The 15,415-nt window shown below is 43.6% G+C and overlaps 1 protein-coding gene across 22 annotated transcripts in view; it reads left to right on the top strand.

Moving 5' to 3' along the window:
* The window catches only part of Dysf (dysferlin), a 208,332-nt gene that overhangs the window by 16,703 nt on the left and 176,214 nt on the right, over positions 1-15,415 (top strand). For all 22 annotated transcript variants that reach the window (XM_015479534.2, XM_015479530.2, XM_015479532.2 and 19 more), the window contains exons 2-3: positions 11,819-11,874; positions 12,576-12,667. In XM_015479534.2, coding sequence (XP_015335020.1) covers positions 11,819-11,874; positions 12,576-12,667 — 148 coding nt within the window. The remainder of the gene's footprint in view (positions 1-11,818; positions 11,875-12,575; positions 12,668-15,415) is intronic.

Genomic DNA, 15,415 nt, shown 5'->3' with positions numbered 1-15,415 from the left:
CACTGGAGAAGTGGGGGTGTTACTAACATCTAAAGGGTAGAGGCCAAGGATGCTGCTGAAAGGTTGCACAGAACAACTCCGCAACACTCACAGCAAAGGTTTTTTGTTTTGTTTTTTTCTTTTTTATTGACTTTTTAAAAAAATAAATGACAGTGGAATGCATTACAATTCTTATTACACATATATAGCACAATTTTTCATGTCTGATTGTAAAAAAAGTATGTTGACACCAATTCGTGTCTTCATACTTGTACTTTGGATAATGATGTCTATCACATTCTGCCAACCTTGCTAACCTCCTGCCCACTCCCTTTCCCCCAATCCCTTTGCCCTATCTAGAATTTGTCTATTCCTCCCATGCTCCCCCTCCCTACCCCAACTATGAGTCAGCCTCCTTATATTAGAGAAAACATTCGACATTTGTTTTTTGGGGGGATTGGCTAACTTCACTTAGCATTGTTTTCTCCAACACCATCCATTACCTGCAAATGCCATGACTTTATTCTCTTTTATTGCTGAGTAATATTCCATTGTGTATATATGCCATGTTTTTTTTTTATCCATTTTTCCACTGAAGGGCATCTAGGTTGGCTCCATAGTTTAGCTATTGTGAATTGTGCTGCTATAAATATTGACGTGGCTGTGTCGCTGTAGTATGCACAGCAAAGGTTGTTTGGCCCCCAATACTCACAGTACCAATGTGGAGAAACCCTGCTTTCGTGAATGCACTTTGAATGGAATACGCAGGTAATAATATTCCTGAGGTCGGCCCCACCCTCCACCACTATTTCCTAGACCCCTGCCTTCCTCTCCAGAGGCAATCGCATCCCAGAATTTCCCCCCTCAAATGTTCACATATTTGCATTTTTACTCAAAAAAGGGAATATTATATCAGTACAAGTTCTTCTACATAACCTTTTAAAATGTCTGAAGAATGTTTTATTATATGGGCAAATCATTATTCAATGCCCTATTGATGAATATTCAGGTTACATCACATTTTAAGTATTTTATCCAATTCTTATACTGCTACTGTGAGGAGTGTCCTGGTGACTAAATCTTTGCCTGCATATTAATTATTTTCCTTGGGTAAAGCAGCAGAAATGGAATGCTGTGTCCGAGGTAATAGATGGGCTCGAGGCTTTGCTGCATTTCCCAAATTGCTCTTTTGGAAGTCTGTACCAACTCTACCCTCTGCCAGTCAAGCATGAGGGCTTCTTTTCTTTCTTTCTTTTTTTTTTTTTAACACATACTAACTGTCCAAATTAATGCATTTCACTGTGGCATTTCTGTACATGCATATATTGTGCACTGATCATGTCTAACTTCCCTTCTGTCCCCTCTCCCCCTTCCCTGCTGGTCCCCTTCCCAGTCTCTAATAGTTCCTCCTCTAGTTTCAGGTCATTTTTTGTTTTATTTTTTATTTTTAGTTTCCACATTTAGGGAAAAAAACATGCAATACTTCTCTTTCTGTGTCTGGTTTCTCTCTCTCTCTCTCTCTCTCTCTCTCTCTCTCTCTCCTCCCCCTCTCTCTCTCTCTCTTAGTTGTAGATGGACACAGTATCTTTATTTATTTATTTATTTATTTATTTATATATTTTTATGTGGTGCTGAGGATGTAACCCAGTGCTTCACATGTGCAAGGCAAACCCTCTACCACTGTACTGCAACCCCAGCCTCTGCCTTATTCCTCTTAACATGATGTCCTCCCATTTCCCTGAAAATGGTAGGATTTCATACTTTTTAAGAGATGAATATTATTCCATGTGTATACCTACTATATTTTCTTTATTCACTCATCTGTTGATGGGTACCTATGCTGTGAATACTGCTGTATTAAACGTGGGTATGCAGGTATGTTTTGTATGCTGACTTCATTTCCTTTGGATATTTATCCAGGAGGGAGCTAGGTGGAGCGTACAATAGTTCTATTTTTAGTTTAGTGTTTTTTTTTTTTGTGTGTGTGTGGGTCTGGTACCAGAGATTGAACTCAGGGGCACTCAACCACTGAGCCACATCCCCAGCCCTATTTTGTATTTTATTTGGAGACAGGGTCTGACTGAGTTGCCTAGCACCTTGCTTTTGCTGAGGCTGGCTTTGAACTTGCGATCCTCCTGCCTCAGCCTTCCGAGCTGCTGGGATTACAGGTGTGTGCTACGGCGCCTGGCTTAACTTTCAGTTTTTTTGAGAACCCTTTAAGCTATTCTGCAGAGACTTGCACAAATGTACACTCCCACGAACATTGGATAAGGGTCCTTTTTTTCTTCACATCCTCTGTGGGGGCTTATTTTCTTTCTTTCCTTTTTTTTTTTTTTTTTTTTTTTTTGTTGTGGTGCTGAGGATTGAACCCAGGGCTTTGTGCACGTGAGGCAAGCACTCTACCAACTGAGCTACATCCCCAGCCTGGGGCTTATTTTCTTTCCTTTTTATTGGCATATATTAATTTTACAGAATATAGGGTATCATTATGGCATTTTCCCACATGCAGAAAACACAATTTGGTTGGCTTTAGTCCCCAATACCTCCCCTTACACTTCCCTCCTCCCTCTACCCCAGTGGTCTTCCTTCTACCTTAATGACATATACCTTTTTTCTTTTTTTTTTTCCCCTCTAGCTTCCACATATGAGAGAAAAAGAAATAAAACACTGTCTTTCTGAATCTGGCTTATGTCACTTAACATGATTCAATGAGGGTTCATTTTCTTAAAATCATCTTTCACAGTGTCCTGAGGTTCAATTAGTATTCATGCTATTTCAACACTACCTATTAGTTTTTATTTCTCATTGAGTTATTTTTATTTATTTATTTATTTATTAAATAACTTTATTTCATTTATTTATTTTTATGTGGTGCTGAGGATTGAACCCAGGGCCTTACACGTGAGAGGTGAGCACCTACCGCTGAGCCATAACCCCAGTCCCGGAGTTATTTTTTAATTTGTCCATTTGGGCTGTTTGCTTCTTAATTAATTGCAAGTGCTCTTTACATATTAGAAATATTAACATTTTGTCATAGGTGTTTCCAGTATCTTCCTCAGTTAATTTTATTTTATTTGACCAACAAAAATGGTATAGAAATATCTTCCTCAGCTGTAATGGACCTTTCAGTTTAAAGACTACCCCTCTCAAAGTGCATTCCATTATAGACAGTATATCTACTGCCCACTGTCCTTCCTGGCCACTTCTTCCCTGTCTGGTGTGGTTCCAGCAGGTTTAGAAAGATGAGGATGGGGGATTCTTGTGGGTAAGAAGAGCAGTGCTTTGCTGGTAATGGGGGGGGGGTGACAGCCGCCTAGGTCGGGGGTGCACAGGCTTGAGTCCTCAGGTGATGTGGCAGGTATCAGAATCCACCTACCCTTTTGGTTTGGGGTATCTGTGCCAGGAGGTGAAGCAGACTGTCCTTCAACAGAAGCCATGTCTGTTTTCTCTCCTTTCAGCTGCTCTTGCTCTCTAGTTATCTTTGGATACTTGAATATCTACCACTTTCTTTGTCTTAATGGGTATTCTACTGGGGTGTCAAGGGAGTGTCCTGTGCAGAGTAAGCCCTCAATGAATATTTGTGGGATGAATGAGGGACTTTTCCTCAAGGCAGCCTGCAGGATCTAAAGGTCCTCTGCAACTTCTGAGGAGTGTAAGACCTGTCACTCCATGAGGACAGAAGCCGCCATCCTTCTCACTGTATCTGGGAGTCTAAAAACTCCCATCCTCCCTCCTGCTTTCTGCCTCTTTCTAGGTAGAAATATTCTTCACCTTGACATTGGCTGGTAGATCCCAGGACACCTCCCCTGGACTTTTCAAAATGTTGTGGCAAAATGCCCATCACATAAAATTTCCCATCTTAGCCACTTTTTAGGATACAGTTCAGTGATGTTAACTATATTCACAGGCCTGGGGGTGTAGCGCAGTGGTGGGGCACATGCTTACTATGCACGAGGTCCAGGACACTGGGTCCTGGATTTTTTTTTTTTTTTAAATTCCTAAGCTTTTCTATACTGACCTGTATGGTTTATTTTCCCTCTGCTTTCTCTGGATGTTTTTCTAAAGCCAAAATCAAACAAATTCACAAACAAATAAAAAATCCCCGTAAAACAAAAGACAAAAAAAATTCATATCGTTGTTCAACCATCAGCACCATCTATCTCCAGAATTCTTCCTCTTTCCCAACTGCAACTCTGAACTCATTAAACACTAATCCTCATGCCCGCTTCCCCCAGCCCTGGCAGCCACCGCCCTACTTTGTCCCTATGATTGTGGCTACTCCAGGTACCTCATTTAAGTGAAATTTTGCCTTTTTGTGGCTGGCTGCGTCATTCTGTCTGGAAGAATACCCCCGCACTTCGGCCTGATCTTCACAGATGATGCCGAAACCCAGTTTTGCCAAGCAGGTTGGGAGAGGGTGTAGCTCCCTCCCTCTCCCCCAGAGTGAACTGTGAGCACCTGAGTCTGTTAAATGTCACACATAAAACCATGTCTCAAGGGGTTGGGGTTGTGGCTCAGAGGAAAAGCGCTTGCCTAGCATGCGTGAGGCACTGGGTTCGATCCTCAGCACCACATAAAAACTAAATTAAAGGTATTGTGTCCACCTACAACTAAAGAATAAATGTTTAGGAAAAAAAAAACATGTCTCAAGGTTAAAAGTAATTCTTAGGGACAAGACAGGTCTAAATTCATGATGATGGAACTATTTTTCTCATTCTCCTTCTTCTTTTGAAATTAGAACACTTTTTTATAAACAATTCCAGAATATAAACTGATTTTGTATCAAGATTCTTTGAAACTTTTAAACCTATATGTAACCTAAGCTTATTATTATTTTCATTTTCTACTTTGCAACCCAGCAAATACATGACAAGTTAGATAAAACAAAAAGAGAAAAAAAAATCTAAATTGCTTTATAGAAAAAAAATCAATGAGCATAAAAATACCTGGCTCAAAACTAAAACAAAACCCAACCAAGAAACAGATGATGTAAAGTCTACTAATCCTCTAACTTAAAATAAATGGAAAATAATTCCACCATGATAGCAATTTGATGAATAAAAGTAGAACTACTGTCCTGGAGGGAAATTACATTTTATGTAAGAAAAATGTAATAGTGCTTTTAGAAAATGAGGAAAAAGTTATTTCCACGTTGGGGGGCAAGCATGCTACACACTTCATGTTGACTTGACCTAGAACTTAAAGCATCTGTTCACATATGAAAAGTGAGAGGGACATGAACATTGTAAAACACAGCTTCTCAATTATTTTTTTCTATTTAACCTCAAGAGAACCAACTACAGAGCTTCAAAACCCCAGGACAGGCTGGTGCCAAAGCAACTCCTCCTCTGTCCTTTCTTTTCTATGTTTTTAGAGAGGTGACATTTTTTTTTTTTCTGCTCAATTCCCAAGCCTTTCTGTACTGACCTGTATGGTTTATTTTCCCTCTGCTTTCTCTGGATGTTTTCCTAAAGCCATTTTCTCAGGACTTTTCCTCTGATGCCTGGGCTGTCCCTCCTCTGGTCTTCTCTGCCATCCTCTGGGTGCCTTTTCCTCTTCTGATGGGTCTGCGTATGGCTGGCTTGATGGATACTGGGACTGATTCATAGGAGAGGAGCTTGTGAACCAGGTTCTGTGCTCCATGAACCACAGCTGTGTTCTGCTAAGGTTCTTGGGCACTGGTTTCTCTGAGAAAGAGTCCCTGCTGAGTTGGCAGTAGCTTAGAGTCTAGTCTCAGTCTACTGTCATGGACTGGTAACCACAGAGGTTTAAGGGTTTTCCGCTTTTTGTAGGTTGGTCTGGAAGGTTCCAGACTGGGGAGTCTTTGATCAAAGTTTCTATACCTGGATCTGGTTACCAACCTCTTCTCTTTACCTACCGGTTTCCAAATAGTTCTCTCTCATCTTTCTGAAAGAAGTCTTTGACTCTAAGCCTCTGGCTTTCTTTACTAAATCTCCAAGTCCATCTTTTTTTCTTTTTTCCCTATTGAGGACTTAACCCAGGGGTGCTTTATACCTGAGCTACAACATCCCCAGCCATTTGGAGACAAAGTCTTGCTAAGATGCTCTGACTGGCCTCTGCCTTGTAATCCTTCTGTTTCAGCCTCCCCAGTTATTAGAATCACAGGTGTGCACCACCTTGCCTGCCTACCCCCAATCCTTTTTACTTTTAATTTTGAGACAGAATCTCACTAAGTTGCTGAGGCTGGCTTTGAACTTGTGATCTTCCTGCCTCAGCCTCCTGATTCCCTGGCTTTATAGGGGTGTACCACCATGCTGCCTGGCTTCAAATTCATCTGGAAAATAGTCTTACTACTTCTGTGAACGCTTCATTAGGTGGACAAAAGGGAATTCTCCATATTAGGCTGAGAACTTGGTGAGAAATCTGATGGATGGTATTTACTCTTTAATTGTTTCAGTTTTTTGGCACAAACTTTCCTCAAACACTGAGACTGTGCCTCAACCAGGAAGCTCAAAACCATGACGCAGCTGGGCGTGGTGGAGCACGCCTATGATCCCAGGGACTCAGGAGACTGAGGTAGGAGGATCTTGAGTTCAAAGCCAGCCTCAGCAAAATTGAAGCACTAAGCAACTTAGTGACATCCTGTCTCTAAATAAAACATAAAAAGGGCTGGGGATGTGGCTCAGTGGTCCAGTGTCCCTGGTTTCAATCCTGGGTAACAAACAAACAAACAAAACAAAACAAAAAGAAACCATGATTCAGAGATTATAAAATCTATTTTTGTCCAATACTCTTCTCCGGTTTATCTCATAATGTAAAATCTATTATTATTCAAACTGTGTGCACTACTCCAAGATGCCATTTATAAAAGTATCGTTCAAGAGTTGTCTTTGGGGCTGGGGCACTTGCCTAGCATATGTGAGGCACTGGGTTTGATTCTCAGCACCACATATAAGTAAATAAATCAAACAAAAATCCATCAAAAAAAAAAAAAAAAGAGTCATCTTTGTTCATTCAGTGGTATCTTTTTTGACTCAGGGGCCAGTGGCCACAATTGTCCCTATCTGGTCAGCACCATGGGCCAGAGTAGAGGCTGTGGTGGAGGTGGCCTGGACATGGCCAAAAGGCTGGGGTAACAGCTGCTGTTGTCTTAACTGTTTCCTTCCCTTGGTGTCTGTAACTCATGTGATGAGTGCCAGACTCATGTCCCTTTTCCTTCTTGCTCCTCTTTGGGGTAGCATTGCCCATAAGCAACCCCTTCTTAATGTCACCCAGAGGGTCCCAAGTGGACTCTTCTAACCAGGACCCTGTGAAATCTCATTTCAGGCTCTTGTTTCCCTCAACTTTAGGAAAGGCAGGAAATGGAAAATGGCTCTGAGACACTTAGCCCAGGGCTTGACACACACACACACACACACACACACACACACACAGCTCAATTATGCAGGCTGGAGTCACCAGGAAGCGAGTTTCCGAGTGGACAACTCCAGTGAGGGTGCAGCTGGAATTTTCCAAGTTACTCCTGTAGGTCACACAGGAAGCTGATCTGTGGCAGGGGAGGGGAAGTGGACACTTGGCTTGCCTCTATGTCCCCCAGAACCCTATGCTGTAGACACTCTAGTTCTTATCTCACCAAGGCCTACAGAGTGGTGAGCTCTACTCTAGGTCACTCCCTAGTGGCTACCATTGAATGACTCCAGGGTCAACTTCAACTGGAGCCACAGCCTCGTGGCCCACAGGAGGACTCAGAGAGGTTCAGCCCCGGCAGGCCTACACCAGCATCGAGAGAATAACTGGTGCCCCTTCCAGGACACCTTCCCTGGAGCCACGGGGCCTCCTTCCCTCCCTTCATCTGTTGAGGATTCAGGAAGGCTTCTGGGGTGCCCCAGGAACAGTGCTCCATCCTCTGGTGAGAAAGTGAGTCTGCAGCCAACGTTAGAAAAGAGCCCTCACTCAGCACCTGCTCACTGTGCATGTTGTCATGTGCTAGGGTCACTGCATGAGTGAGGTGTGGTGTCTGTCCTCGGGAACTCACAGCCTGGTTGGGCTGTTATTCAACTGTTATCCAGCCCCTGTGGGCCCAGCTGGCTTCGAAAGCACCCAAGAGAGTCTGGGAGTCCAGGGAGGCTCATCAGAGGAGACAGCTGAGCTGGGCATTGAAGAATCAGGAGTCTACTGGCTGCATCAGAGGGCAGCATAGAGGGGAGGGAAGGGGCAGTGAACTCCCATGTGAGGGGTTCCCAGGGTGCTGGGCCCCTGGCATATCCTATCTCTCTCTCTCTCTCTCTGGTACCAGGGATTCAACCCAGGGGTGCTTAACCACTGAGCAACATCCCCAGTCTTTTAAATATTTTTTATATAAAGACAGAGTCTTTCTGAGTTACTTAGGCAGATTGTTTTTTTTTTTTTTTTTTTTTTTTGTGGTGCTGGGGATTGAACTCAGGGCCTTGTGCATGTGAGGCAAGCACTCTACCAACTGATCTATACTCCCAGCCCATCTGAGTTACTTAGGGCCTCACTAAGTTGCCGAGGCTGGCTTTGAACTTGCGATCCTCTTGCCTCAGTCTCCTGAGCTGCTGAGATTACAGCCTTGCATCACCACTCCCAGCACATCATATATATATTTTTAATATTCACAACCCTTTGTGGAGGTGCCATTATGATTTTACATATGAGGAAAAACGAGGCTGCAATGTTAAATGAATTTCCCAAGATTCTTTGAGCAGCTCAGAAAGGTCAAAATCCTTTTCACAGTAACAGGAAATGAGAGTAGTTGGCGTTTGCATTGATGGCTGCAGGCAATATAAAGTAAAACACCCCATGCCTCCACACTCATCAAGACCTGGACGGCAAACGGTACCGGCTGTATTCTTTCTATCCTAAGTATTTAGTTAAAAAAGAAAAAAGTCAGTTTCATTTAAGAATGTCTTTGATGAACCAAAAATCGTTAATGCTAACCTTCAAGGACACGTGTTTTTAATATTTTGGCAGGTGAAGTAGGAAGCCTGAGTAGCTCACTTCTGCACACCCAAACAATGACAATTGCCAAGGGAAAAGCACTTCAGTGACTGCTTGAGTTATAGGCTAAACTAACCACTGGTTAATTGGCCTAGTTTTCTTCTTTAAGGTTTCTATATTTTCCAAGATTTATTTATTTATTTATTTATGTGCTGGGGATTGAACCCAGGGGCGATTAACCACTGAGCCACATCCCCAGCCCATTTAATTTTGAGACAGGGTCTTGCTAAGTTGCTTAGGGCCTTGTTAAGTTGCTGAGACTGGCTTTGAACTTGCCATCCTCCTGCCTCAGCCTCCTGAGCTGCTGGGATTACAGGAGTGCACCACTGTGTCTGGCTGTTTATTTTTTCATGGAATACTATTTTTCCTGGAAAGAATGATTGACAAACTATGGTTATTCAGACTTGCATATTCGGTAGATAAATTCTTGAAAATGAACAAAGCCAGCCTGCCACTTCAAGAAGAATAGCTAACATGTATCTCTTCTGCCAGTTGCAAAGTTTGAACTTTCAAGCAAAAAGTGGAATTTTAGAAAGCTTGTATTTTTCAGCTTCTCAGTACGTACACCTTTCTGGTGACGTTAATGGTGATATTAATGAAGGTGATGTTTTTGGTATCGCATAATGAAATGTGTCAGCATTTGGAAGATCTGCACAACTCAATGAACAAAATTTTTTCCAAATGACGGATGTAGATGTTACAGAATCATGAATGGGTAAAAGATTCATTCAAAGTGCAAGGTAGAATAATTAGTTGTAATGTAACAGGGAACAAAATGTTCAGTGATCTAGTTTCATGTTTTACATTGCAACTTACCTTTAAGAAGTTCAAGAGATACTACTTAATGAGTTTAGATGTGGTTTCAATGGATATTCACAGTTACCCAAAAGTTCATTAAAGTATGTGCCTCCTTCCAGCTACATCTCTGGCTACATTTTCTTCATAGATATTGACCAACATGTCAACAAATTGGATGTAGACGTAGATATGATAATCCAGCAACAGTATTAAGGAGATTTATAAACATGTAAAAACAGTATTACTTTCCTTTGCTTTAGAAGTTACAACTATTTTTCAAAGAAATATGTCACTTATATTAGCATGTATTGGGTGTCTCATTATATTAAATTAATTGCTAAGTAAATATCTTAAATGCCTTAGTTTTAATTTCTATTGTAGTAAAATTGGATAGATGTGAATCCCGTAGATCAAAGCTCTTTGGAGTTCACAATCATTTTGAAGAGTGACATCTTGGGACCAAAAAGCTTGGGAACTGCTGCCCTACGGAATCACAGCCCCTGGTCTCTTGCTGGGTCAAGCAGGTGCATTCCTATCTCTGGTAATCCACGAAGAAGGATTTTGGACAGAGTTTCTGGCCACCCTCCTGGAGGGGCCACCCAGTAGACTGATAGGCTCAGGTGAGGAGATTCCCTAAGTCTAGTAGGACACCGTGGAATGCGTCTTACTGTATCCATAATGGAATCATACAATATATGGAAGGTTTTTTTTCTCTTCTCTCTATTTTTATTTGTTCTAATTAGTTACACATGACAGTAGACTGCATTTTGACACATCATACATAAATGGAGTATAAATTCTCATTCTTCTGGTTGTACATGGTGTAGAATCATACCTGTCACATCAGTCATAGATGCACATAGGGTAATAATGTCTGATTTATTCTACTATCCTTCCTAACCCATGCCCCTTCCCCTTCTTTCATTCCCCTCCATCTAATTCAAAGTACTTTCCCTAGCCCCTCCCTTTATTGTGAATTAGCATTTGCACATCAGAGAAAATATTGGGCCTTGGGTTTTTTTTTTTTTGGATTGGCTTATTTCACTTAGCTTGTTATTTTACCATTTACCAGCAAATGCCATAATTCCATTCTTCTTCAAGGCTGAATAATATTCCACTGTGCATATATACACCACATTTTCTTTATCCTCATCTGTTGAAGGGCACCTGTGTTGGTTCCATAGTTTAGCTATTGTGAGTTGAGTTGCTATAAACATTGATGTGGCTGCATCACTGTCGTATGCTGATTTTAAGTCCTTTGGGTACAAACCAAATAGTGGGATAACTGGGTCAAATGGTGGTTCCATTCCAAGTTTTCTGAGGAATCTCCATACCGCTTTCCAGATTGGTTCCATCAATTTGCAGTCCCTCCAGCAATGTATGAGTGCACCTTTTCCCCCATATCCCTACCACAATTATTATTGCTTGTATTCTTGATAATTGCCATTCTGACTGAAGTGAGACGAAATTGTAGAGTAATTTTGATATGCATTTCTCTAATTGCTAGAGATGTTGAACATTTTTTCATATATGTGTTGATTGATTGTAGTTCTTACTCTGGGAAGTGTCTGTTTATTTCCTTATTATTGGGTTTTTGTTTTTTTGGTGTTAAGTTTTTTGCATTCTTTATATGTCCTGGAGATCTAACTGTGGTGCAAGTGGCAAAGATTTTTGGAGGTAGGTATTTTTTCAAAAGAGAAATGAAACATTTTCTAGGAAGATTGTTGATTTTTAGAACCAGAAAATTTGCATAAAAACACTTTAAAAAGTCAGGAATGACAATAACAAACTCATTAAGAAGAATCAGTCTGGGCATTTTCTTTTAAAAGCATCCTTCTGCCCAGGCTGCTCTTTGGTAGTTCCAGAGCTGGAGGAGAAGTTGTACAATTGCACTGGTGGGATTGGCATCCCTTGGTGGGCTTCTCGGGGAATCTGTTGGTTTTGTGAGATTTCCTCTGGCAGCTGAGCTACAGTGCTGAATGGATCCAGCAGCTGCACCTACCAGGGTGGAATGAGCAGGGTGCGATGTGTCTCTCCATTTTCCCTTTTGTGTCTCCCTCAGGGGTGAAGAAGAGAACCAAAGTCATCAAGAACAATGTGAACCCCGTGTGGAATGAGGTATGTGTGTCTTTTTATCCTATCCCCTCTCCTTTTCCTCCTCCTCCTCCTCCTCTTTCTCTTCTTCTTCTTCCTCTCTTCCTCCCTCTGTCTCTCTGTCTCTCTCTGTCCTGTCTGTCTCTGCAGGACAAGTTAGGGGCTTTGGCAGAGGTGGCTTTTCTCAGTGGTGTCCTACAGGGGCTGGTTGTCCAGAATTCTAACCAAAGTCTCCTGATGGGGTCTTGGATGCACCGGGAGCCTTTGCTGTGGGGCAGGCTGAGGAGCCTCTGGCAGGGCTACCTGACATGGCACTACTAAGGGCGTGGCTTTTGAATGAGCACAATCTTGGACTCTGAGGACCCTGCAGGGTTACATGGCATGTTTCCAACTATGCTTTTGACCTGTTTTGCTGGCATGAGTTGGAATTGAGTTGGACCATGGAAGAGTGGACCACGAGAGTGTGGCCTCCTCTTCTGTTGCTTTCAGCTCTCACCATCACCTCTGAGGTTCTGGAACTCTGATATTCATTCATTCATTGGTGCATCCAACCATCCACCCACTATCTATGCATCCATCCATCCATCCATCCATCTGTCCATCCACCCACCTATCCATCCACCTATCTATCCATCCACCCACTCACCTTCTTGAATGTATGCATGAACACAAACCAGACAGTCTCTTCTCCTGGGAGCCACAGGTTAAGATATCTTTTCTTCTAGGGCTTTGAGTGGGACCTCAAGGGCACCCCCCTGGACCAGAGCTCTGAGCTTCACGTGGTGGTCAAAGACCATGAGACCATGGGGAGGAACAGGTGAGATGGGGGCTCCATGGCTTGAAAGCACAGGTAGGTCAAGGTATATGTAAACTCCAGAATCTGGGCTGGAGAGCTGGTGTTTGAGTTCAGCATTGATTCACTGGGGACCGCCTCTCCTGGGCCAGAAGAAGTGGTCCTCAGTAGATGCTCGGAACAAACTCAGCTCTGGCCTCAGGAACATGGCCGCGGGTACAGCTGAGAGCTGCCCAGGTTGCAGGGGAGAGAAGATGGGCTTGAATCAGGTGACCCCAAGTTTTTTCAGATAGCGTGTTCATGTGCCCCAGGAGCAGGGAGGAGAAGGCTCCCTGTCTCTTGCTCCAGCCCAGAGGCAGGTCCTCCCTTCCCCCTCCTCATTCCCTCCCTTCCCAGGCTGGGCTGGTGAGGGCGGGCAGGCAGAGCGAGGCTGCAGCTAGTGGAGCACCGTGGAGGAGGGCTTTGTAGAAGACACGGGACTGAAGGTGAGATTTGTGGTTTAGAAGACAGAACAGTATTCATGGGCAATACAGACTGGTATTTCTCTGCGGCAGGTTTCTGTTGAGTTCTTTCATGTACCTGGTGGGGGAAGGGTTTCTGGGTAGGGGAACTTGCAGGAGGAAAGTCATGGTGGCAAGACAGGCAATGAATGTCACCTCTGCCATTGAGCTCCTGAGTCTTCCTGTATTTGCTAGTGGGGGGAATGGGCAAGACCAACCCACCTTGCTCACTGATGGAGCTGGGGATTGTGGTGTGTTGGACTGGGAGACTGGGAGACTGCAGAGTGACAAGACTTGCTCACTGGGGAGGGGTTCAGTGGTCCCTGATGGGTATGACAGGGGGCCACTGTGTTAGAGCCAGCATAACGCCTGGTACTGTTTGCTGATGTCTGAGACCAAGGCGCAGGCTTGGGTTTGCTGTTCTGTGACCCATTCACAGGGGAGCCTTTGTCTGGGAACTGGGTCAGCGTAGCCAGTGTCTGAGGCCTGGAGGCTGACTATGTCTTCCTGTGATATGGGAGAGGAGGACTAGGGAGGATCGCAGGTGGCCAAACACCCAGAAAGTTTGAAATCTTAAAAATATGGAAGAAAAATCCTACACTGCTGTGTCTTTGTAGCACCTGGGGCTTATAGATTCCAGCCCCATGGCACAGGGGGCGGGTGGGAATCAGTTCAGGTTAAGCTACCTTGCCACACAGAGACTGTGGAAGATGAAGTGGCCTCCAACAAACCTAGATGGCAGACATTGGGCATTCCTTGAAGGCTTCCTGGAGGAGGCCCACATTGACTTGGAGTTGGGGCAGGCTCTGGAGAGGGTATTCCAGTGTGGATGTGTGGAGGGCAGCCTGGCTCAGGCCTTATGGTGTGTGTATGGAGGTCTGTCTCATGACATATGCAGCCCTTTGAGGAGGGGGAAGTGGGGCTGCATTGGGTCTCCAATGCCAGGCTGGGGATCTCGACAGTAAGACCACCCAGCTGATGCTTACCAAACGCTTGGCAGAGTACCTGGCCCTGTGCTAAGCCTTATAGACAAGATCCTTTTCCATCACTGAGGGACTACTACTGTGATCATCTTCATTACAGGTGGGGAAACTGAGGCTCTGAGAGATTGGTCAGTTTCCTCAAAAGCTGGTGATGGTGGATCTGTGATTGGAGGGCAGGTCATCATGACCTGCTCATAATCCTTGAACCCTGCGCCTCAGGGGATTCTGGAAGCCCCAGGTGGTTTCTGGGCCCATCTGGAGAATTCATTTCCCCCAGTGATGCTGGAATTGAGGGTTTAGTGAGGGAAAGGTAGATAGGTTACAGCAGGGCATGCCGAGGAAATGCACGTTTTATTTTCACAATTATGTTCCGTGTTATTATAAGCTGTCGGGGGCTTGTTTTCTCAGACCACAAAGACAATGTGAGAGAAGGGGCTATGAACATATTTTTATTCAATTCAAGGATCAGGCTGAATCCTCAGAATGACGGTAAGCCAGGGTCACACATAGGCCGTGGGTCATGTGTCACATAGAGGGGGCTGGGTGCATTGAACCTTGCGGCCTTCCTACTGGCCCTCATGGATGCCTTTTAGATCCTGGGGGTAGCTGGCTCCCTGAGAATCAGTTCCCCATGACCAAGTCACTGCAGGTCAGTTTTGAGATCAGTTCCTCAAATTGCAAAACAGCTAAAGTTACCGAACTTAACAATTTACTTATAACTATAAATACAGTTAAATTTATATAGTAAATTATTACTATTGGTATAATTTTTCATACCCAAGCACTTACTTTAATTTTGTAGTTTAAGCAGTTAAAAATTAAATTGCAATTACACTAAATTAAAATGTAGTTATATCCATAAATATCTGAAGAATATGAGAAGCTGTCAAAGCAACGTTGTCCTGGAAGAATGTAATAGGCACAAATGGGGTGAGCAGCCTCCACAGCAGTTTGCTCGACAGTCCAGTGCCTGGGGGTGTCCCCATCTGGAGCAGCAGGAGAGCAGGGTCCTACGATTAGTTGGAGAAGTACTTTCTCAATTAAAAAAAAAAAAATCAGAGCCTTGAAGCATGAAAAATTCTAAGACTGTCAAAATGAGAAACATTCCAGGAAGTGACAAGAGCAGCCACAGGACATTTTAAATATTGAAAGAAAAGGGAGAGAGTTCAATGAACTCAGTTCAAGGATCCTTTGACACTGAACGCCCACTCACTGCCTTCAGGCCAACACTGTCCATTCAGGAGGTGATGGTGACTGTAGTCATCCAGTTGTCCTCAGACCTCCGGTGG

Source organism: Marmota marmota, unplaced genomic scaffold (assembly GCF_001458135.2).
Source record: "Marmota marmota marmota unplaced genomic scaffold, marMar, whole genome shotgun sequence".
Classification (NCBI taxonomy): domain Eukaryota; kingdom Metazoa; phylum Chordata; class Mammalia; order Rodentia; family Sciuridae; genus Marmota; species Marmota marmota.
This window is presented reverse-complemented; position numbering and strand designations above follow the sequence as displayed.